Raw genomic sequence first — 24,422 nt, forward strand, 5'->3', positions numbered from 1 at the left:
ATTGAATTGAATTCCTTCATATTTCTCCAAAAGGAAAACAATTATTTCTTGGTGAGGGGTTTAGTTTATTTTCTTTAGGGGTAAAGAAATATAGGATTGTGGATGGAAACAACCTTTTGTATCCCCACAAGGACAGAGATTCCTAAATATGTGTTTTTGTGTGGTTGGGGGATGGGGGGGGGGGGGTTAAAGTGCTGTAATGCTGATGGCCTAAACCCTAATTCTGCCTGATCCCTCTAACATCCAGGACAGGCTTTCATTTATCCAAATCCTCTCTTTCTTCCTGCTCCCTGTCAATTTCAACAAGCCTAGCCGCTGTGCTGGCTACGGTTGTTTACACTGAGATCATCCAGTATCTTGTTTACAGTATTTACCCTTACATTCTTATGGCCAATCTTGGGTTCTTAGGTCCACAGATAAGGCCTAGTCCTGGAATAAAAATAAAAGATTTGGACAGTCAGGACAGGACTAAGCTAATCTATGTCCACACAACTGGCCCTTAAGGTCTAATCTTCTGACACCTCTCTCTCCTATCTCCTTTTCTGACTTATCTTTCTTTGGATACAGATGGAATTTCTTTGTAACAATAACATTTTAAGGGGATCCTTCCTAGGTTTTCTATGTACAATCATCCATCAGGGGTTTTTATAATATTATGCAATATTCTGTAAAGAACTCATTGTTGTTAAAAAACTAAAGACTAGATCACAGAGATGGCGATTTCATTAGGCTTAATATTACTTTGTTCAAAGTTTCTCAGGACTGTTATGGGTGTTATGGTTAGTCTCTTGACAGTCGAGTGGATCAGAGCAATGTTCTGAAGATTAAATATGAATTTAGATACACATTTATTGGTGCAAGGTTTTTTCTGTTCAATTATTTATTTTCTTTTACCACAAATAAACTAAATATTTCTTCCCTTACCATCTCTCCACTAGTTCAATTGAATTGTATATCCCTGTAGTCAATTTGGCATTGTCAATTCTCTTCCATTTGTTTAGGTGACAGAATATTCTTGTTTTATTTTTCCTGGTGTCAGGGACATTTTGTTTGAAAAATTAAACGGATGTCACAATAAGAGCATTTGGGCTACAAACTACTCATTGCCTTGGTGGATTGTTAAAAACATGTGAAGAGTGGCAACCGAATAGCTCATTGATGAAGTCACTGCCTAGCAGTTAGCTGTGTTATTGTGAGACCAGAGCTAGAATCGTGCTTGTGGATTAGCCCAAGGGTCCTGCCGAGGGCATTGCACTGGGCCAGTATCATCTGGGTTTCGGGGGTTGGTAATCAAACCATTGCCTGGCTTTCTGGCACTCTAGCAACTCCTAGTGGTGGCTGTAATTTTAATCCCAGGGTACGTATATTTATCTGGAGAGTTTTTAACAAGAGGGGTTTTGTATCTGTAAATATTTGTTACAATTTATTCTAAATTCAGAGATATCAAATAAATGTAGTTAAGTATGATTGGGACACTGGATACAGCTTCAGATATATGTAGGATGATGTCATCTATGTATACATTTTCTTTAAAGTATCTTCAGTGTTCTAACCATGAATTGTTTTATGAGACCTCATGCCCAGAGAGAAAAGCAGCAGTGATAGTGAACCTTACCCCTGTTTTGAAGCTAAATCATGATGACAGGAATTAGTCAATGAATATCCAGTGTAGGGGCTTCTGCATAAAAGCTGACCCGATGTCATTTTTCTGTGGAATAGCCAATAGGAAAAGGAGGAGGCATTCAGGAGCAGGGACAGAGATAGGTTCAGAGAGGCTAAATACAGTTTTGGTCAAGTGGAAGTCAAGTGCCTGTATGCCTGTATGGACACACAGGGAGAACTTACCTTCTCCCTGTTTGTCCAGCCATCAACACCAGTCACCATCTAGGCCCATTCACAATCACCCATCTCAGTCAGCTCCACCTCTGCCACTAAAATGGCACTTTCAATCCTGGAGGGGGACTTTAAAAGACTATTCAAGAGACAGAACCCCCGAAAAGCAGCAGGGCCTGACGGTGTCTCTCCATCCACCCTTTGCTCCAAGGCAAACTCTCCCAACTGGGAGTGCCCAAGTCCACATCCAGGTGGATCACAACCTTCCTGTCAGGAGGCAGCACGTGAGGCATGGAAAGCACTGATCCCCTGACCATCAGCACTGGCTCCCCTCAAGTCTGCGTTCTGTCCCCCTACTCTTCTCCCTGTACACCAACAGCTGCCCCCCCAGTCACCACTCTGTCAAGCTCCTGAAGTTTCCGGATGACACCACCTTTATCTGACTTATTTCTGATGGAGACGAGTCCACCTACAGATGGGAGATTGACCATCTGGTGTCCTGATGCAGTCAGAACAACTTGGAGCTCAACACCCTAAATACAGTGGAGGGGGAGATGATAGTGGACTTCAGGAGAAACCCAGTTGCGCCCCCCCTTCCCCCATTGCCCTGGATGTCTCCCCAGTCAACTGAGGAGTCCTTTTGCTTTCTGGGCACCACCATCACCCAGGACCTCAAGTGGGAGCAGAACATCAAAGAAAGCTTACAAAGAAAGCTCAGCAGGGGATGTACTTCCTGTGGCAGCAGAAACTTCAACCAGCCAAAGACTATCATGGTGCACTTCTACACTGCCATCACATAGATCTTCCTGACCTCCTCCATCACTGTCTGGTATGCTGCAGCCACTGCCAGAGACATGGGCGGCTGCAGCGTATCATCCGCACTGCAGAGAGAATGATTGGCTGCAATCTGCTGTCTCTACACGACCTACATACCTCCAGGATGCGGAGGCGAGCAGCAAAGATTGGGGTTGATCCCTCTCACACTGGAAATTGACTATTCAGAACTCTCCCCTCTGGCAGAAGGTTCGCCACAAGAACAGTTTGTTTCCTACAGTAGTAGGCCTCATTAAAATGCCCCCGGAACCAAACTGACTACCTGCTCCCCACATACACACACAACCCTCAACTGGACAAATCTATAACCCCTGCCCCCACATACACACACAACCCTCAACTGGACAAATCTATAACCCCTCCCCACACACACACACATACACACACAACCCTCAACTGGACAAATCTATAACCCCTCCCCACACACGCACACATACACACACAACCCTCAACTGGACAAATCTATAACCCCTCCCCACATACACACAACCCTCAACTGGACAAATCTATAACCCCTCCCCACATACACACAACCCTCAACTGGACAAATCTATAACCCCTCCCCACACACGCACACATACACACACAACCCTCAACTGGACAAATCTATAACCCCTCCCCACATACACACAACCCTCAACTGGACAAATCTATAACCCCTCCCCACATACACACAACCCTCAACTGGACAAATCTATAACCCCTCCCCACACACACACACAACCCTCAACTGGACAAATCTTGCACCGTACATATTTTATTTGATGAATTAATGTTCAGTGTGCTGTTTTTATGCTCAGTCCACTGTTTTTATTTATTTTGTATAAATTGTTGCACTAACAGGCCAGAACAAATTCCTTGTTTGTTGTGAAACTTACTTGGCAATAAAACTCTGATTCTGATTCAGGTAGGGTTGTTATACTTGATCGAAAGCATTTTTCCCATCAAGAGATATAACAGCAAGATAAGGTAAACTTGGTCAGTACATTATACTGGATGGATAGACTTTTTAAACATTTTCTGAAGTCCTGAATACTGTATGTCTCGAATCTCAAATCAAAAGACAAAAAATGGAATGAAGCTCATAAATTTCCCTTTGATTACCACTCAAATATAAAAACAAACCTAAATATCACTAAAATATATCATATTAGCTCAATTTAAAATCTGGAGGATGTGAGGTTATGGTTTGTACTGAATGAAATAACCAGAATTAGAATGCTTTTCAATACACGCCAAATAACACAAACATATACAATCAACTGAACCAAATTTAAATCTGAAGGATTTACGGCTATGGGTTGTAGTGACTGGAATGGAAAAGAACATGTGAAGTTCATTATGCCCACTGCGCTATATAGTAGTTTATCCGTAATGTATTAAACCATAGGCTCTCTGTTATTAAACCATCTCCTCTATCCCAGACACAGCTCCTCTATCACTCCCTTTCCTTAGGTCCGGATTTAATTCCTTTGAGGAATGAAAGGCTAACAACACCTAGGTAATGGGTAATTTCATCTTCTGAAAGTTTAGTCAATTATGGTCTGTCTAATAAAACTTTAATGCTATAAAAAAATAGGATCCCTGAGACCAACTAGAAAAGACATTTACAAAAGTTGTGAGTTTACATAGAACAAGTTGAAGACCCTAAAGTCGCGATAGTATAACCCTGTGAAACAAAGTATGTTTGGTGTCTCTATCTTGAATAGTTTAAGATACTGCAATTGGCTAAATTCGTGCTAATTATGTAAATTTATTAATTTAGTAAATTAAGTCATAGGCGATATTCATTTTCTTAATTGTAAGTTAGGATAGCGAAACAGTGAAACAAATTAGTCTCAAACAGTTCAAGAGCTACTGATAATTCATGGTAATAATGATGCATTAATGCGAACTGCAGTATGTAAATAAGTAAATGAAGATGGTCATAGAAATTATGGATTTCCACCGAGTACAGAATATACTCAGTGATGTGCTTCGGGTCCCTGCTATTGTGAAAATAGCAAAGCCGACTATTTTGAGTACAAGCTAGGACCCAGTATCTCTATTCCTGTGTTGATTAGAAATAGAAGGAATCGTGGGCATGCAACCCATTAAGTAAACCTGTCTAATCCGTTGACTGTAACACGTCAACCTACTAGTCCTACTAGTCTAACAGAAGATTGTAGTGCTATTATTTTTAACGTGGCAGCACCTGAACATTTTGGCTATATGATTACGTGTCAAAAAGGTAGGAAAGAAGGAGGAGTGGCTGCCCTTTTCAAAGATACATTCCAGTGCAAAGAAAATACACTAGGTAATCTGTTTTACATTAAAGGTTACCCTAAAAAAATGTTTTAACCATTTACAGACCTCCACGATATTCTGCAAATTTTACTGATGATTTTGCTGAACTACTCTCTGTTATATCATTTAATTATAACTTGTTTATTATTACAGGGGATTTTAACATCCACATAGATAATAGTACAGACAATAATGCCAAATAAAGTTTTGCACTACTTGACACTTTTGATCTCACTCAACATGTGAAAAGGCGCACACACACTCAAGGCCATATTCTAGATCTGGTTATCTCTAAAGGTCTCGATATTTCCTCTGTCATGATTAAAGACATGGCCCTGTCTGATCATTTCTGTGTCTTTTTTTAATCACATCACCCCGAATATTCCATTAACCTCTGTTTCTGTTTAGAAAAGGTACATTAATGAGAGTACCAATGCTCAGTTTATGGAAGCCATAGCTATCTCTCCAACAATAAGTGCTGAGTCAGTTGATGTATTCCTGGATCAATGCCAAAATATTGAATGTCATGGATCGTGTTGCACTGGTAAAGGTAAGGAAAACTATGAGCAAACAGAAAGCACCATGGAGAACCACCTTGATGGTAAGCACCCTGAAAAGAGAATGTAAGGAAAGCGGAATGTAAGTGGAGGAAAACTAAACTTCAAATTCAGAATAACATCTATAAACAAAGCTTTGGTAGCTTCAACAATAAGTTACGCAGGGCCAGACAGCAACATTTATCGAGAATGATCAACAAGATTATCAACAATACCCGCACTCTATTTGTCATGGTCGACAAGCTTACAGACCCAAAAAAGCAGATAGCATCAGAACTCATGTCCACTGTGAAATGTAATGAATTTGCGTGTTTCTTTAGTGAAAAAATTATAAGTATTAGACGGAACATCAGAACTACACAGTTTAACCCCCACCATCTAAGGACTCTGTACCATCACCACAACCACAAAGACATAACTTGGTTATTATGTCGCAATTTAATGCAATTGATCAAAAATCCCTGGAAGAAACAGTTCGACATCTTAAAGCTTCCACGTGTTGTCTCGACACAATGCCATCAGACATAAAGAAAATTAAAAAACTCTATAAAAATGGACCTATGGCAAATAGTTAAAAGCTCTCTGTTATCAGGCATTTTCCCAACATCTCTAAAAACAGCTGCCTTAATGGCCCTACTAAAAAAGAGAACACTGGATGCATCTATAATGAACAACAATATACCTGTATCAAATCTCCCTTTTATATCCAAGATCATTGAGAAGGTTGTCTTCAATCAACTCAGAAATGTTGTGACCTCAAGTGGTCTCTTAGACAAGTTTCAGGCTTCCAAACTCTCCAAAGTACTGAAACGGCCCTGATTAAAGTTTTAGATGATATACGGCTGAATACTGATTCTGATAAAATAATAGTTGCAGCATCTCAGTGCAGCATTTGACACTGTAGATCATAGAATACTTTTATGATCTAGACTGGAAAATTGGGTAGTACTCTTCGGGACAGTCTTTGATTGGTTCAGATCTTATCTAGATGGCCGAAATTACTTTGTCACCATTGGTAATCATGAATCTGATAAGGTGGCTATGCCATGCAGAGTTCCACAGGGATCAGTTCTTGGACCACTTCTGTTCAATCTCTATATGCTACCTCTGGGCCAAATTCTACACAACAACATTAACTACCACAGCTAAAGCAGTTAAATCTGCACAAAACACCTTCAGGATGCTCATCCTTGCTGAACAAAGTTGCTGCAAGGTCAGGTTCAACTGGTGAGCATAGCAGTGAACAAACTGGGCATGTGTGTATATCTCTTTCATTAGCGTCTGTACCCCTCGGACGTTTCCACTTATTACAGCCACATCATCAGAAGTCGGAGCGATCAGCTTTTCTCCCAGCTTCAGTGGTTCCAGCTCACCCTTAGAGAGGATGAGTCCAGTTTTATCTTTGACTTCCACAAACTCCAAAAACCTCTCTGTCACTATATTGTCAGGCAAAGAACGCAAAGAAAAAGTGCCTCTGGGTGTACAGATTATTCTGTGACGGTGCAATTGTAGCAAGTGCGTAAAAGTGAGGCAAAAAGAGAAAACAAGAAGAGCTATAATGATTTAACTTCTTTATATATTTTCGGGATCAAGAAATAACAAGAGCAACTCACGGTAATCCGTGAGGTGCGGAAGGTGAACAACAGAATATTTACACAACTAAACAGTGATTGGAAACAGGTGGGTCCTCGGGATGTGCTGCGGCCATCACTCTCCTGCCAGTGGTTGGAACACCGGCGAGGTGGAGCGCTGGAGAGGAAGGGGAGCCGCTGTGCTACGCAGACCAGACGTTACATGCAGAAGGTGTGGGGAGTGTTGAGAGACTGGATTAATTGTTAGATAAGTGTAACCATTTATTTTCTTTAAGAGAAGAATTGTAAAACAAGAGAAAATAAAATAAGCAAACGATATATTGTCTCATGAGGATCATTCTCACATATTAACTACAGAAGGAAAACATGATTGGGTATTGTTTCGATCCAGATCCTTACAAATCTCTAGGCAGGCCATAGAGTAAATAAAAAATGTCTAGCTAAGGCCCGCCCAGGCCCAATAGTGCAGCTGCAAATGGAACAGACATAGATTATAGGCTAGGAAAAGACAATTTAGGTAAAACACAAACTAGAAATCAGTTAAGGTAAAACAAGTTAACACAAAGATCAGATTGTTACATTTACACAGAAGTTATTCCCCTGATAGCATTACCCAAAGCAGTTCCAAGTAACACAGACACAAAAATAAATAAATGTTTAAAATGGGCAAGGGGGACAAAAGTCCCCAGTTTAAGTTTGGTCTGCAGAATATTCCATAACCAAGGAGCGTAACAGGCAGTCATAGCCACGTCTGCGGGGACCTCAAGTGAGTCAGTCTTGAGACCTGCTTTCATGAGTTATACTTTGTAATGTTGAGAGCATATTGTTCTTGTCTCAAGGACAGCTAAGTCCAGCCCACACTTTGATATGAACTACAGTGGTGAGTTCTGTAGCTAGCACCCATAATAAACATAGGTGTGCAATGTTATGTAGCATCCAACAGTTTAAGTGTGGATGCCGTAGCATGCATGTAGATATCCTGATAGTCAAACCGACATAGTAGGACCGACAAAGTAGCTTGCACAATATGTTTTCAATTTGTGTAAAACACATATGTTCTGTTTCTATAGAGGAATCCTAGCTTGATCTTTAGCCTTTTACAGAGTTCATCAACATGCAAAGACAGTTTATCATCCAGCAAAATCCCTATGGCTGGATGATCTCTCTGGCTTTATATGCAGAGATTTGATTAATTTGAGAGACATCTAAGCACGTGAGTGCAAGTGTATTTCCAACCAGCTTTTTGGACATATCAAACATCATAAAATGTTTTTTCTTTGCATTTAAAACCAGTCTAGGTTATAAAAAAAAGACCCTGGTAGTTTCTTAAAATCTGTCTCCAGCTGCAGTAATGCTTGGTCAGCCATCAAAGCAGTACAGTACATGACAGAGTTGTCAGCATATAGCTGAATTTTACTCTGTCTTCTCATCACTGATTATGTTTATGTAGAGAGGAAACAATAATGGATCAAGTATAGAACCTTGTGGAATCCCTTTAACCAACTCCAGTGGCACTGATAGCACTTGCTGTTGTCAGTTGTCAGGGCATTAGCAATATCATTTACAACACATACTATTGCCGTAGTACTGTGTTTGGTCTGAAACCAGATGGAATGCAGGAAATAATAAAATATTGTTTTTATTCACCAATGACTCTAGAATTTTTGCCAAACAGGCAAACCTAGAGATGGGCCGATAATTATCCACTTCATTACAATCAAAATGGAGCAGTAAAACAAAAGCGGTTTTCCAGGCTTTAGGAATCTTTCCTACGACTAGTGTTTGATTGAAAATGTGCACCACTGTACTAGCACATTCAGGTTGCACAGGGAGTCCATCCATACATGCCGTCGCAAGGTCTCCCAGTTCAGTCTCATGAGCATGGAGGAGATACCAGGAGACGGGCTGTTACACGAGGAGAGCTGGACAGGGCTTTAGAAGGGCATCTTTCCTGCAGCAGGACCGGTATCTGCTCCTTTGTGCGAGGAGGAACAGGAAGAGCACCACCAGAGCCCTACAAAATGATCTCCAGCGGGCTACTGGTGTGCATGTTTCTGACCAAACTGTCAGAAACTGACTCCATGAGGGTGGTATGAACTGTGCTCACAGCCCAGCACAGTGTAGCTCGATTGGCATTCGCCAGAGAACACCAGAATTGGCAGATCTGCCTTTGGTGCCCGGTTCTCTTCACAGATGAGAACAGGTTCACACTGAGTGCATGTGACAGACATGAAAGAGTCTGGAGATGCTGTGGTGAACAACATCATCCAGCATGACCGGCTTGGCAGTCAGTGATGATCTGGGGATAGTCACACAGAATTTGATGAAAGACCGAAGGGAGAACGGGTAATTCTATGTCTGCTAATGTTTCTTCTGTGCTTGTGTTGCAGAATTGACATCCACAGATACAACCTTGATCAGTTTAATATATAAATGTGAAAACAATCTAACATTTGATCTGTAAGCTTCAGGAAAACCTCACTCTGCCTGGTTCATACTGATACCCACTGATTCTCATTTACACTGACATACAACACAAGTCCACACCAGGTTCAAAGCCTGGAGTTACCATGATGGTAATCATCAAACCTAGAAGGGGCCTTAGTCCAGTGTGGTGAGTCAACGGCCGACACATACACATGAATGCTATTCAATTATCCAGAAGATCAAGGAAGACCAGCGGACAAAAACTAACAGAAACAAATAAACACATTTCTATTTTGTGTAATCATTGATAATGCATGATCAAATGACTTGTTTGAATTTAACATCATTAATTATTGTATGCAAAAGTAAAGTAATTATAACCTTCTGGTCGTAAAGATCCAGTAAGGTTTCTTGTAATATAATTGGTGTCATTACTTCTAGATTAATAAATTAATTTGTTTTTTGTACCTGTTGGGACAAAAGGGAGGAATTGTAGAAAATGTATTTATTATTATATCCTTATTTTTTCTGTTAGAAGGCCTCCGTACTCTGTATGCTTGAAACATTGCATATACTCAACAACTTGTCTTTCCCTGTCAGCAACTCATGATGTCTCTATCTGTGTTCAGGGGCAGTAATGAATGGAATGTCAGCTGAGTAATGCTCCTAGTCCCCATATATGTGTGGTAGACTAGGCCTTGGGCCTAGCAGAAACAACTAGAAGGAGTCTCCGTTTTGGGGGTACGTCTTAATAGCAGCAGTGGGGCTCCTGCTCCTTGTATTATAGAGGTGAACAGGACTCTATTCCTTATTGGGAGATCTGAGTTAGCAAAACCACCAATAGTAACATGCCACGGTTTTCGTGTGTGAGCTTTCACCAAGTTGTCTGGGCAACCGACATTCTATTATTACCTATGTCTCCTGGATCTACGTATGTATGCAACCTTGCATTCTCTACGCTACATCATGGCAACAACAATTCTTTGTATGTACATTTTTGCCTGTAGTGTTGTAAGAGAATATAAGCTTGAACCTGAAATGCCATAATCAGAACAACTGTCATGATACCACTCTGTGTTGGTCTCTGTACTTGTACTATTTTTGTCGTGATGCTTGTTCCCGTATATACAATTAAATCTGAAATAATGAACTGTTATGCTAATGACTGAAGGAGCTGTTACTTAATAAATTGCGAACATTTTCCATCTTCCACACCTCAACGTGCTAGGCAACGGTACCGACTGCTTTTAGGTACTGGGATGAAATCCACAGACCCATCATCAGACCTTGGTGCAGTGGGCCCTGAGTTCAACAATGCCTGGCCTCATGTGACCAGAGTGTGTAGGCAGTTCCTGGATGACGAATGCATTGATGCCATTGACTGGCCCTTACATTCCCCTGACCTGAATTCATGTGAGAACCTCTGGGACGTCATGTATTGGTGCATCTGACGGCGCCAAGTAGCGCCACAGACTGTCTGGGAGCTCACTGATGCCCTGATCCAGGTCTGGAGATCCCCCAGGACACCATCTGCCATCTCATCAGGAGCATGCCCAGATGTTGTCGAGAGTGTATACAGGCACAAGGCCATACACACTACTGAGTTGGACTTCCCTTTCCTTACGGACACCTGGCAACAATCAGACAATTTTTTAGCCACTATATATTTATATCTACCTGTGCCACTCCATCCTCATCGGCTGTGGTGGTGGCCTTGCTGTTCTGCACAAATCCAATTAGAAAATAACCAAACTGTCTCTTCCCTCATTCCCCTCATTTGAATACATCACAAATCCAATTACAAAATAACCAAACTGTGTCTTCCCTCATTCCCCTCATTTTAATAAATTGCAAATCCAATTATAAAATAACCAAACTGTGTCTTCCCTCATTCCCCTCATTTGAATACATCACACATCCAATTATAAAATAACCAAACTGTCTCTTCCCTCATCACAAATCCAATTACTCTTTTGAGATCCAATATTGTGATCCAATGCCATGAACCGCGACTGAGCTTCCAGATGCTTGACCTACTGCTTAAGTGCAACTACAAAGCAAACCTGTCCAACATCTACACCACAAACCCTGGATGGTGTTTAGGTGATTTGCACCACCCTATGTAAGAGCTTTGGACACTGTCAGTAGGTGGTCTTGAAAAGAATAATAATAAGCTTGTTGGGATTTTATTGTGTTTGAGGATTGCTGCCACCCTGCTTTATTTTAGACTACTTACCCATTAGGAATGTACATTTTCACTTAGGGGGATTTTCTAGTAGATTTTCTTCCAAAATAAGCAACTTTATTGGAAATATTTCAATAATAGTTTTGAAACACAGAACTTTAATGTACACATTTTTGAAGCAGACTATAATACTATTAAAAATTATTAAAATAATAATAATCATATTTTTAGATAAATGTGCTGCCCTTCCACTAGAAGGTTAACTTTCCACACTTTTTTTTGCAAAAACAAATTATGTTAATTTGGCCAAATGATAACAAAAATAATAATAAATTGTATTTATATAGCGCTTTTCTTGGACTCAAAGTCACTTTACAGGGCAGGTAGATTATAAAAACAGAACAAAACAAACAAAACAAGACAAGATTCAGACACAGATGAGAAGGGAGGGGGGCGTGGGGCTACGGATAGGCAGAGGTGAAGAGATGGGTCTTGAGGTGGGACTGGAAGATGGTGAGGGACTCAGAGGTGCAGATCTCTTGGGGGAGGGAGTTCCAGAGCCTGGGAGCTTCCCTGGAGAAGGCTCTGTCCCCAAAACTGCAGAGGTTGGATTTTTGGATGGAGAAGAGACCAGCTGAGGTGGATCTGAGGGACCGTGAGGGTTGGTACGGGGAGAGGAGGTCAGTGAGGTATGAGGGGGCCAGATGGTGGAGGGCTTTGTAGGTGAGGACCAGGATTTTGTAGATGATCCAGTGGGAGATAGGAAGCCAGTGGAGTTGTTTTAGGACTGGAGTGATGTGGTGCCAGGATTTGTAGCGGGTGATGAGTCGGGCTGCTGCGTTTTGGACCAGTTGGAGTCGGTTGATGTTGGTAGAGCTGATGCCGAGGAGAAGTGAGCTGCAGTAGTCCAGTCGGGAGGAGATGAAGGCGTGAATGAGTCTTTCAGCAGCGGTGGGTGTGAGAGAGGGTCTGATTTTGGCGATGTTGCGGAGGTGAAAGAAGGAGGTTTTAATGACTTGATGGATTTGAGGCTCAAGGGAGAGGGTAGAATCAAAGAAAACGCCAAGGTTGTGGGCCTGGGGAGATGGGAAGACAATGGTGCCATTGATGGTGAGAGTGGGGTTATTGGTTTGCTGTGTGGATTTGGAGCCTATGAGGAGAAATTCTGTTTTGTTGCTGTTGAGTTTGAGGAAGTTGTGTTGCATCCAGGTTTTAATAGCTGACCGGCAAGAGTTGATGTGGGAGAGGGGAGGATTGTGGGGGGATTTGGTGCTGAGGTAGATTTGGGTGTCATCGGCATAGCAGTGGAAGTCCAGGTTAAAGTGACGGAGTATCTGACCAAGAGGGAGGATGTAGATGATGGGCCGAGTACGGAGCCTTGGGGAACACTTTGAGTGACTGTGGCAGAGGTGTGGTTATGGAGAGAGATGAAGTGGGATCTGTTGGATAGATAGGAGTGGAGCCAGCTGAGTGCAGTACCTTTGATACCGAGGTCTTTGTGTCTGGTGAGCAGGATGTTATGGCTCAAGGTATCGAAGGCTGCAGTCAGGTCGAGGAGGATGAGGATGTTGAGAGAACCGGTGTCAGCAGAGGTGAGGATGTCGTTTAGGACTTTGAGGAGAGCAATTTCAGTGCTGTGGAGGGGGCGAAAGCCAGATTGGAGGGGATCTAATTTGTTATTAGCATGAAGATGGGTTTGTAGTTGTGTGGCGACTATGCGTTCCAGGGTTTTAGACAGAAATGGGAGGTTGGATATTTGGCGGTAGTTGTTGAGGGAGGAGGGATCCAGAACAGGTTTTTTAAGGATTGGGGTGACAGCAGCAGTTTTGAAGGCAGAGGGGACAGTTCCAAGGGACAGTGAGGAGTTGAAGAGGTTAGTGATGTAGGGGCATAGGACGGGAGGCAGGACTTCAGGAGTGGAGTAGGGAGGGGGTCAAGGGAGCAGGTAGTGGGTTTGGAAGAGCTGATGAGTTTGGAGATTTCAGGAGGAGTGACCGGGTCAAACTGGGAGAGGAGGCAGTGAGGAGGAGGGGTCGGGAGGTCAGGAGAGATGGGGAGTGGAGGGTCCATGGTGGGTGCTGGAGTAGATACTGAGAGATGAGATTCAGGGGATAGAGATTGGTAGATTATGTTGATTTTGTCAGCGAAAAAGTGGAGGAATGAGTTGCAGAGATCCGGAGTAGAGGTCGGTAGGGTGTTGGTCAGAGGCTTGATGAGGTTGTTCATTGTGGAGAAGAGGGTTCTGGGGTTTTGACAGGGGTCGGTGAAGATGGTGGAAAGGTAGGCAGATTTGGCAGCAATGAGGGCATCTTTGTAGGCAGTGAGATGGAGTTTATAGGCTTCATGATGAACTGTGACGGATGATTTACCAGGGTGAAGAGGTGTTAAAAGTGACAGTTTTTGTTTTGAGGGGGGCCAGAGTGTTGAGGGAGGTAGACAAGGAGTTGAGTTGAGGTGGTTTGTGAGATCATCGGGTGAGGTGAGGGTTGAGTCCAGGTGGAGAGCAGGTCAGAGAGATGGTGGGGATCGATTGATTTAAGGTTGCCAAAGTAGAGTATTCAAGGTAGGTCAGAAGAAACAAAGATATCAATAAAGCTAAACAGTCTGTCATTGCAGCTTGTTCAAATGTATGTCTTATCCATAGATCTTAAAACAAATTTTACCGGAACATCATGACCTACAAACTTGCTTTTGTCAACTACCCAGGACTGGTTGTCATAAGTGTATCCAATATTAGACCTGTTTAAAAAATGCACACCATAGCCAGCAATTCAAAGCAGCATTTTATGAACATTAGCCTCAGACCCCTAATTTAAAGTAACAGGGTGGAGACTGCCATCTAGTGTTACTGAAATTAAAACTATTAAAACTATTATTTAATGATTTCCAGATATTATTGAATAAAGAATATTAAACTTTAAATCACTAAACAGTTGCTAATGTGTTTATGTTTTACACTGTTGTTTAAGACTATCTCAAACGTTGTTGTGCCATGGACCAGAAAATGATGGAAATCTTCCTCTAACGACCACATGCATAAACACATATTATATATATTTTACTATTTTAACTAAATAATGAATTGTTTTAACCAAAACATGGTCTATGAAGAAATGTTTTTCTCTACATTAGAACACATTGGAAGCAATAACAAAAAAACTTGACATTTGGTCATTTTCTACTCTCATAAAAATAAAAAATACACCTAAATAATGGGAAGTAGGACAGTCAAATTGAAGGATTCAGTAATATGGTTTGAATTAACTGCTGTGCCAAAAGGTTTATGTGAAGTTTACGAAAATGTTGGATAAGATCAAGTATAATTTGCTGAAAGAAATAAGACGTTAATTGCTTTGAATAGCGATGTTGCTACAGTCCCTTTTATCTTGTCCTATACAGCTTTCATGAAATAATATTTTTAATATAAGGGTTCCTAATAGCTAATTGCTGAAACCGTTCAAAAGCTAGAATCCAATTTGTAGGATTGAAACAGAGAGCAGTCTGTGTGTTCCAACCGCTAAATATTGGCTATTGTTTACAATCAATGGGACTTTCTCATGAGTGATATGTCATTGTCCCGCAGGCATTTTTTTTACGAACCGGCATTGGCCCGCAGACCAGGTTTTGAGTATATCCTATGCAGCAATGTTCAAATGGCTAATATAACCTAAAACATAACATTACTATTACCTATTGCACTCGCATTTTCTACTATCATGGCATGATAGTAGAAAATGCCCAACAATACTAAAATACTACATGTTTAGGTAAAAGGAGGACTCTTATTTTGACGCTTTTGAGTATGGTTCAGAAGCTCTTCCAGGAAGTCTCGCGAGTGTCAGGTGCAGTCGCTGTATTCCACCAGTAAGTGTAGTAGCATGCTTTTATTTCCAATACAGAGTTGCATTTCTTATTTGATTTATTCATCAAACCAGTCAGTATGACAACAAACGTTTTGAAGATAGCTGGCAATTGAATCGCAGCAGGCATTGCTTTGTTTAGCCATTTAGTTGGTGAGTTAGCTAACGAAGTTAGTTAGCCTAGCTAGTTAGCCATTGCTAGCTCTTGAAGTTTTTTTGGCTGATACTGATAGTCGTGCGATTATATTATCTCAGTTATAACGTCATTTCACTTAGTAACCAATGAATTAAATGGCAACAGCAGCCAAAGCGATAGCCTACTGAATGTTTATTTGGAAAATCTGTATCAGTTCATTTGAATGGGTGTTTTGACACATGTATTGAGAATAAGTTAATAGATAACACAAGATCAGAGATGGTTAGAGGGTATAGCTTGGAGGAAACCTTGCCACCATTACATGATCTGTTATTTTAATGTAGTCAGCTGGCTGGGACTTATCAATTCATTGGCCAATCCTTCCTGATGAATTGGTTTCACGCAAGCTCCACTGGGTCATCCGAAATTAAAATTCAGAAATTGACAAACATTGAGGTGACCCCAGTAGTGCTATCCTTTCTCAAATAGATGCTAGAATGGTATGGATGAACAGAAAAGTTCTCTTTCCCTCTCTGTGTACAAGACAGATGGGCATAAATCTACATGCTGTAGGTTGACCTCGCTTTTGGATGCAAATTATTGTATTAATTCATAATTATTCATATCAATGAGTTTGGGTGTTTTTCTTTTGCACACAGGTCTATACCAATGTTGACTGGATACAGCTTTTTCCGGAGTGTTCTGTCATTTACCTGCAAAAGGAGCTGCCAAGAAAGCATTTCTCAAACACTTGCTCGCTCCCCTTTCTCTACTTACTCTAAATTGTCCGCCTTTCCTTCCTTTTATACTACTCCCTCTCATTCTTACAGTTGGTGTTGTCCATTTTCTACCTCTCTCCATCTCAGGCATTGCTCCCCCCTCTTGTGCTCACTTTTCCACTCTTCTCGTCCAACCACTCTGATGGATCTAAAGGATGTTCTCGAGATTCTGGAGCAGCTGGCCCCCCTTTCATTAGCCGAGTCCTGGGACAACGTCGGCCTGTTGGTCGAGCCCATTAAAGGTCGGCCTATCAGAACTATCCTGTTGACCAATGATTTGACGGACTCTGTCATGTCTGAAGCCGAAGCCATGAACTGTGATCTCATCATATCTTACCACCCCCCGCTGTTTCGTCCAATCAAACGCTTGGTTTCAAAAGACTGGAAGCAGCGACTGGCAATTCGGGCCATCACTGCTGGAATAGCTGTGTTTTCTCCTCACACGGCTTGGGACAGTGTCAAAGGAGGTGTGAATGACTGGCTGGTGGGTGGAGTAGGTAAGAGACTGCTGTCAGTGTTTTACCTAGTTTTGTGTTAAGTACAGGTGGCTGCGGAAGCTTAGTCCCCACCAAAAATGATCAAGCCTCAACAACTGCTTAAAGTTTACTTTAATGTGAAAGGAACTGGATGTTATCTTGCTTTGATGGTACCTTGTGGGTGTTTCAGTCACTTTAGAAGTTATATCTACTTTATATGTTTTCATCATGTTCTGCCCAAATTGTATGTTCCAAACAATTAAATATTTTAACTTCTGAATGCTGTAGAAGATTCTTCCCACTTTTCTAAGTATATGTTTGAAAGTGGAGTAACAGATACTTTTTCCTTTGTGATTGTCTTCAGGCAGTGGCAAAGTGTCAGTGTTGAGTCAAGCCCTTGGTAGCGCTCCCCAGATCCACCAGCTGGAGTTCACAGCCCGGAGTCAGGAGGAGCTTAACACCATCATGGCAGAACTGCAGGGGACAAAGAGCGGTGTCAGTTTACAGCACAATGCTGTAAGGTACTGGAACATCTGTCTTCCTTGTCCCAGTCTGTCTTTGTTTGGAACTTTTGTCTCTTGTCTGTCTGTGTGTGCCTGTCGAACTGGTGCATGTCTGTCTTTACGCTCGTCAGGATGTCTGTTCTCTGCCTGTCTGTCGGTTTTGATTCTGTCTGTGTTGTAACCATGCCTGTTAAAAGGGAAATGCTTCTAGTTTCCAGCCTGTCCTTCTGTGGACATACTACATCAAATCTGAGACAACAGACAGGTGCAATTAACAATGAATTGTCCTTCCAGGACCAGAGATTAAATAGCCCTGGTTTACTTGTCTATGTCTCCTATCCGACTCTAGATCTGAGAGCGGTGGCTACCTTGTGACCCTGCTCTGTCCCGACTTAGCACTGACCCCCAGTGTTCAGACTCTGCTACGACACGCTGCTCCCAGCCAGTCTCTCAGTATCCTGCAAACACAAAAGGTACAAATAAATGATCCCATGCTTTGTTAACAACAGGGAGAGACTATCAATGTAATTTTCATCCACAGTCCCTGACCCATTAATTACAGATAAAAGTACCAAAAAAAGGTGTAAAAAAAAAAAAAGGTGTAAAACACAGTAATATTAATAACATAAAAAATTAAATGGATTACATTAAGATGGTTTTGCATCCCTAATTGAGAATGACTTAAAGATGTGAGGGCATACATATTCAAAATGAATAACAATGGCCTGGCTATTTACACAGTACAGGTCTATGGCTGTACTTTAGTTATCAAACATTTTGGTCTTTGATTTTGATTGTTCTAAGCCTACTGGAAGTTGCAAGGCCATAAGCACCAATTGGATGAAATTGGAAGCGGAGAGATATTATTTGAAAAATTAAGCAATACATGTACACTGCTCAAAACAATTAAGGGAACACTGAATTCACACATCGGGTCTCGATGAACGAAATATATTGAAGTTCAAAATATTTACAGTACATCGTTGAGAAGAAAATGACATACAGTGGGGAGAACAAGTATTTTATACACTGCCGATTTTGCAGGTTTTCCTACTTACAAAGCATGTAGAAGTCTGTCGTTTTTATCATCGGTACACTTCAGCTGTGACGGAATCTAAAACAGAAATTGTAGACCTCCACAAGGCTGGGATGGGCTACAGGACAATAGGCAAGCAGCTTGGTAAGAAGGCAACAACTGTTGGCGCACTTATTAGAAAATGGAAGAAGTTCAAGATGATGGTCAGTGTCCCTCGGTCTGGGGCTCCAAGCAAGATCTCACCTTGTGGGGCATCAATGATCATGAGGAATCAGCATAGGAATCAGCATTGGATGGACCGATACATAATGTCTCAAAGGTTATAAATTGGATTCAGGTCTGGGAAACATGAGGGCCAGTCAATGGCATCAATGCCTTCATCATCCAGGAACTGCTTAAACACTCTGGTCAAATGAGGCCGGGCGTTTTCCTGCACCAGGAGGAACTCATGGATCTGAGGATTTCATCCCGGTACCTAACAGCAGTCAGGGTACCGTTGGCTAGCACGTGAAGGTCTGTGCAACCCTCTAAGGATATGCCTCCCCAAGACCATCACTGACCCACCCATCAAACCGGTCATGCTGGATGATGTGGCAGACAGCATAACATTTACCACGGCGTCTCCAGACTGTTTCACGTCTGTCACCTGTGCTCAGTGTGAACCTGCTCTCATCTGTGAAGAGAAAGAGGTGCTTATGGCAGACCTGCCAATTCTGGTGTTCTCTGGCCATTCCAGTCGGGCTCCACAGTGCTGAGCTGTGAGCCCAGGTCCCACTAAAGGATGTCAGGCCATCATGCCACCCTAATGGAGTCTGTTTCTGACAGTTTGGTCAGAAACATGCACACCAGTAGCCTGCTGGAGGTCATTTTGTAGGACTCTGGCAGTGCTCCTGTTCCTTCTCGCACTAAGGATCAGATACCGGTTCTCTTGATGAGTTGATGCCTGTCCAGCTCTCAATGTGTAACGGCCCGTCTCTGGGTATCTCCTACATGCTCTTGTACTACGAGACACAGCAAACCTTGTGACGGCACGCATGGATGTGCCATCCTGGAGGAGCTGGACTATCTGCAACCCTCAATGGGCTGCAGGTACCGCCTCATGCTACCAGTAATGACAAGGACACAGGCAAAACTTGAGAAGAATCAGTCAGGAAGGAAAAGGAGATCGCTAGGGTCTTGCTTGGGTCTCTCTAGTGACCTTGTTGTCACTTTCATTTGCACCAAAACAGGTGACATTGATTCACAATCGCGTATGCTTCCTCATTGGGTAGACTGATATCCCTGAAGTTTAATTGACTTGGTGTTATACGGTGATGATTACATGTTCCTTTAGTTTCTTTGAGCAGCGTATATAGCTATTGGGTGTTGGTGCAACCTCGGAGCAGGCTTATTCACTTGCTCCAAGCATTAAGTCAAACTGTAATGTTGATCCTTGATTAATGATAAGATATTCTATTAGCATTTGAAATATTGTAATAGCATTTGAAAACACATTTATATAAGAAGACACTTAAGAGTATTTTTGAAAATTGTTTATCTCTTGCCTGGACAGTATATTTTAGGAAATCCTAAATTATCTTGTATTTGAATTTTATACTTTTCAGGGTATTATTTCATTGGAAATTCAACTTGATCAAGACATTACATTTCTCATTGCCCCTGATTGTCTTCCTGCTGTCCTGTGTCAGAATCCACAGGGTTAGTTTGCAACAGAGAGAGTAGTACAGAACTGGTCTTCTTTTTTGCTCAATGTTTTCAGCCTTTTTATGTGGGATGCCCACCTCAAGTTTGTAATCACAAGGTCACACAAGTTCAGGCAGTCCCTCCCTGTTTCAATCTGTTTTCTCTCGCTTTGTACCAATATGAACCAGGCATTTCCTCTTTCTATAGCCTCCTCTACCAGGCCATGGTCAAGGGCGTCTCAGCGTTCTGGATGAGTCCATCACTGTGGCAACAGCCATCCAGCGAATGAAATCACACCTGGGCTTGAATCACCTTCGGCTAGCCCTCGGCACCCAGCGGAATCTAGGTAGTAGAGAGAGAAGCTAGACATTACACATAGCATTCTGTTCATTTAACAGATGCTTTTAACCACAGTGACTTGTCATTTTTGTTACATCTCTTACCTTTTGGTGTTAGATTACTGTTCCCTGTGTACTTTATATTTTCCCTATGGGACCTCGAAAGTAGTGCCCCATTTAAGACAATAGGCAATTGGGACCCCGATGCATTTAACCACTTCTCCCTTTGGCCTTGTGTGTCCGGTTGACCGTAAGTGAGAGGCTGAGAAGATGTCATTGTGTGATTGTCCTTTTAGAGTCCACTGTAAGCACTGTAGCTGTGTGCGCCGGGTCTGGAGGGTCAGTGCTGAATGGAGTGAAAGCAGACCTCTACATTACAGGTATATTCGCAAGAACCAACAGCTGGTTGAATCAATACAATTTCTGGGGAGAATACTATCAACCTTTTTGACATGTACACTGATGAGCCGAAACATTATGACCACTCACAGGTGAAACAAATAACGTTGGTCCTCTCCTAACATGGGCAAAGAAATGGGCAGGAGTAAAGACCTTTGACAAGCGCCAAATTGTTATGGCCAGATGACGGTCAGAGCATCTCTGAAACACCAAGGCAAGTGGGGAGCTCCCGGTAAGTGGTCTGTACCTACTGACAGATGTCCGAGGAGGGACAAACCACGCACGGCGGCGGGGTGTTGGGCACACAAAGGCACAAGTCACAGAAACCTTTAATGAATGTTACGTGAGGAGCTCACAGTGCATCGCACCCTGCTGCGTGTGGGGCTGTGTAGACGCAGACCTGTCAGAGCGCCCATGGTGACTGCTGTCCACTGTCAAAAGCGCCTTCAGTGGGCGTGCAAGCATCAGAACTGGACCTTGGAGCAGTGGAGGAAGGTGGCCTGGTCTGATGAGTCCTGAGGCCTATACTACGAAGCAAGGTCAACATGCCCTGGATTTCTTTTCGTTAGCTGGCTTCACTAAGCCTAACAACCACAATCCTGCATAAGTGGTGACACGATGATGGTTATCAATTTGTTAAATCACCCAAGGTTTTCCCAATCTAGCAGCAAGCACATTTCCTTAAAAGGGGTGATGTTTATCCCATATGACCAATCACAAACATGGACAAGTCTGACCGAGCCGCATATTTCATTCAAGAGGAGCAAACCGTAATTTTAGACAAATCTGAAGAGTATTATTTATATGTAAATAATATATATTATAAATATATTTAATAATATATATAAATAAAAGCAACACGGTTGCAGCTGCCAAAAGCGGTAAGGAAAGCTGGCAAAATAATTGCCACAGTGTAAATGCATAAGTTACAAGGCTTGTCAATATCACTGCCCCGTCGTTAAGGTTCAACTACATCTGACTATAAGTCCAATTGTACACTCCATTAAATTAACATGTTTAGATACATTTTTATGGCATTAATTTTTTCTGTATTCTTTCAGTTGCAACCCTGGCAGTGTTAAGCGGTCTTGGGAGCAAAAAATTAATTCAACAAGTGAAAAAATGAAACATCAGTGTGCATTTGATAGAACTCCATGGATTGGAGAAAGATAGTTCAACTATGACACCTGTGCTGTGTGAATATTTTTATAATTATGTGCTAAAAAGAAATTCCTGTTAATTGTCCAGCCTAAAGCTTTTTCTGAAAATCCATGGTGTCCATGTAGGCAATGTACCAGTATTACCAAACAATGACACTCCTTATTTTTCCTTTACCTGAACATTGATGCTTAACAAAATTATTATTATTTATTATTTGTAATGCTCCGAAGCAGGATAGGTGTGCAGCATAAGTTACCATGGTGATGTAATCCAGTAACAAACCAAGGTTCAACCTGAAGTTATCCCACTAACCCCAAATCCTGCTGTGTAGTATAGGCTGTTTTCTTTTACATCATGTGGACGGCGGGGTACGTGTGCGCCGTTTACCTGGGGAAATGATGGCACCAGGATGCACTGTGGGAAGACGACAAGCTGGTGGAGCTGGTGTGATGCTCTGAGCAATGTTCTGCTAGGAAAGCCTGGGTCCAGGCATTCATGTAGACATCAGTTTGACACGGGCCACCTACCAAAACATTGTTGCAAACCAGGTACACCCCTTCATGGCAGCGGTATGGCAGTGGCATCTTTCAGCAGGATAATATGTTGCCCTGACCTCCAAATTCCCCACATCTCAATCCGATTGAGTTCCTCGCCACTTACAGGACTTGAAGGATCTGCTGCTAATGTCTTGGTGCCAGATACCACAGGACACATTCAGGGGTCTTGTAGAGCTCAGTCCTCGGTGGGTTGGCACTGTTTTGGCCACACGTGGAGTACCAACAGCATATTAGGCAGGTGGTCATAATGTTTTGGCTCATCAGTGTAAATTCATTGGTCAATCTCCAATATTAAATCCAAAGAACATGCCTTTCATGTGCTGAAAATTAGATCTAAGTTAGAAGGACATACAGTACCTGAATTTAGCTACAGTACAGGTATGGCAGAGCACCATCAGAGTAGACAGCTAGTATCTGTTGGGGTTCATTGGTCGCAGGTTTTCAAGTGCGTGCGTGCATATGTATATATATATAAAATTTGCTGTCCAAATAATTAGTGGGCGATGATCATGCATGCATTTGTATATACACACGTGACTGAAGTTTTTATTTGCACAGTCATTGACCTCTGGCCTCATTTCAATCTCAGGGGAGATGTCCCATCACGAGGTCCTGGATGCTGTCGCGTCGGGCTGCAGTGTGATTCTTAGTGATCATAGCAACAGCGAGCGGGGTTTCCTGTCTGTGGTCAAGGAGAGGCTGAAGGTGCGCCTGTCTGACACCGTTACTGTTGCACTTTCGCAGGCTGACCGAGACCCCCTTGAGGTGGTCTGAGATAGTAACAGTTTTTGAACGTCAAATGGTTTCATAAGCGATGCAGTGCTAAGAGAATACAGGAGTAATGTGTCCCAACTGATCGAGGTTATCCTCATGGGTGATTCATTTAGTACCTACATAAACCGCCACCTATTATGGTTTGCAAACTAAACTTTGACTTGAGCTGTTGTCCACTGCAGGCAAATTGAATGAGATGGATATTTCATGGAGGTAATGTACAGTCACATAGTCAAGGATAGTATTACACGTAATACGGTTCTGTACTGCGAATGAACAAATGATTTGTCCATATTGATATTTGATATTCTAATCATACTGTTCATACTGCAGCAAATGGAGCTTTTCCAATAATAAAGATTGTATGAACTAATTCTGTGTTGTTTGGTCCTATTTTATGTACCTCACTAAGCAGGCTTGGGAATTGCCAGATATTGTGGAAAAGTTTTTTATTTTTTTTTCTGTAGTTTAGATCATGTTGTAGATTCATTACCCATAAAGTGAAACATTTCAAGCCTTTTTGTTTCAATCTTGATGATTATGGCTTACAGCTCATGGAAATCAAAAATCCAGTACCTCAAAACATTAGAATAAAACATTTACAATACAGAAATGTCAACCTGAGCAGATCTCTTATCAGCTAATTAACTCAAAACACCTGCAAAGTTTCCCTAAGTATGTTCATTGATGCACTCAATACTTGGTCGGGGCTCCTTTTGCACGAATGACTGCATCAATGTGGTGTGGCTTGGAGGCAATCAGCCTGTGGCACTGCTGAGGTGTTATGGAAGCCCAGGTTGCATTGAAAGTGTCCTTCAGCTCATCTGTATTGTTCGGTCTGGTGTATCTAATTTTCCTCTTGACAATACCCCATAGATTCTGTACGGGGTTCAGGTCAGACAAGTTGGCTGGCCAATCAAGTACAGTAATACCATGGGCAGCAAACCAGTTACCAGACATTTTGGCACTGTGGGCAGGTGACCTGCTGGAAAAGGAAGTCAGCATC

The 24,422-nt window shown here is 42.1% G+C and overlaps 1 protein-coding gene across 2 annotated transcripts; it reads left to right on the forward strand.

Annotated features, from left to right (window-relative positions):
* Nucleotides 1–15,491: 15,491 nt before the first annotated feature.
* nif3l1 (NIF3 NGG1 interacting factor 3-like 1 (S. cerevisiae)) lies at nucleotides 15,492–23,789 on the forward strand. Of its 2 annotated transcripts, none has more exons than XM_010894273.3 (7): nucleotides 15,492–15,578; nucleotides 16,370–16,986; nucleotides 17,330–17,486; nucleotides 17,818–17,941; nucleotides 20,395–20,533; nucleotides 20,822–20,905; nucleotides 23,232–23,789. In XM_010894273.3, exons 1-7 carry the CDS (start codon nucleotides 15,517–15,519, stop codon nucleotides 23,414–23,416), a joined length of 1,368 nt encoding a protein of 455 aa, XP_010892575.2. In that variant the 5' UTR covers nucleotides 15,492–15,516; the 3' UTR covers nucleotides 23,417–23,789. The 2 variants fall into 2 exon arrangements, with proteins under 2 accessions (XP_010892575.2, XP_010892576.1); XM_010894274.2 differs by lacking the exon at nucleotides 15,492–15,578 and adding an exon at nucleotides 15,612–15,727.
* The last annotated feature ends 633 nt before the right edge of the window (nucleotides 23,790–24,422 follow it).

Source organism: Esox lucius, chromosome 5 (genome assembly GCF_011004845.1).
Source record: "Esox lucius isolate fEsoLuc1 chromosome 5, fEsoLuc1.pri, whole genome shotgun sequence".
Lineage (NCBI taxonomy): Eukaryota > Metazoa > Chordata > Actinopteri > Esociformes > Esocidae > Esox > Esox lucius.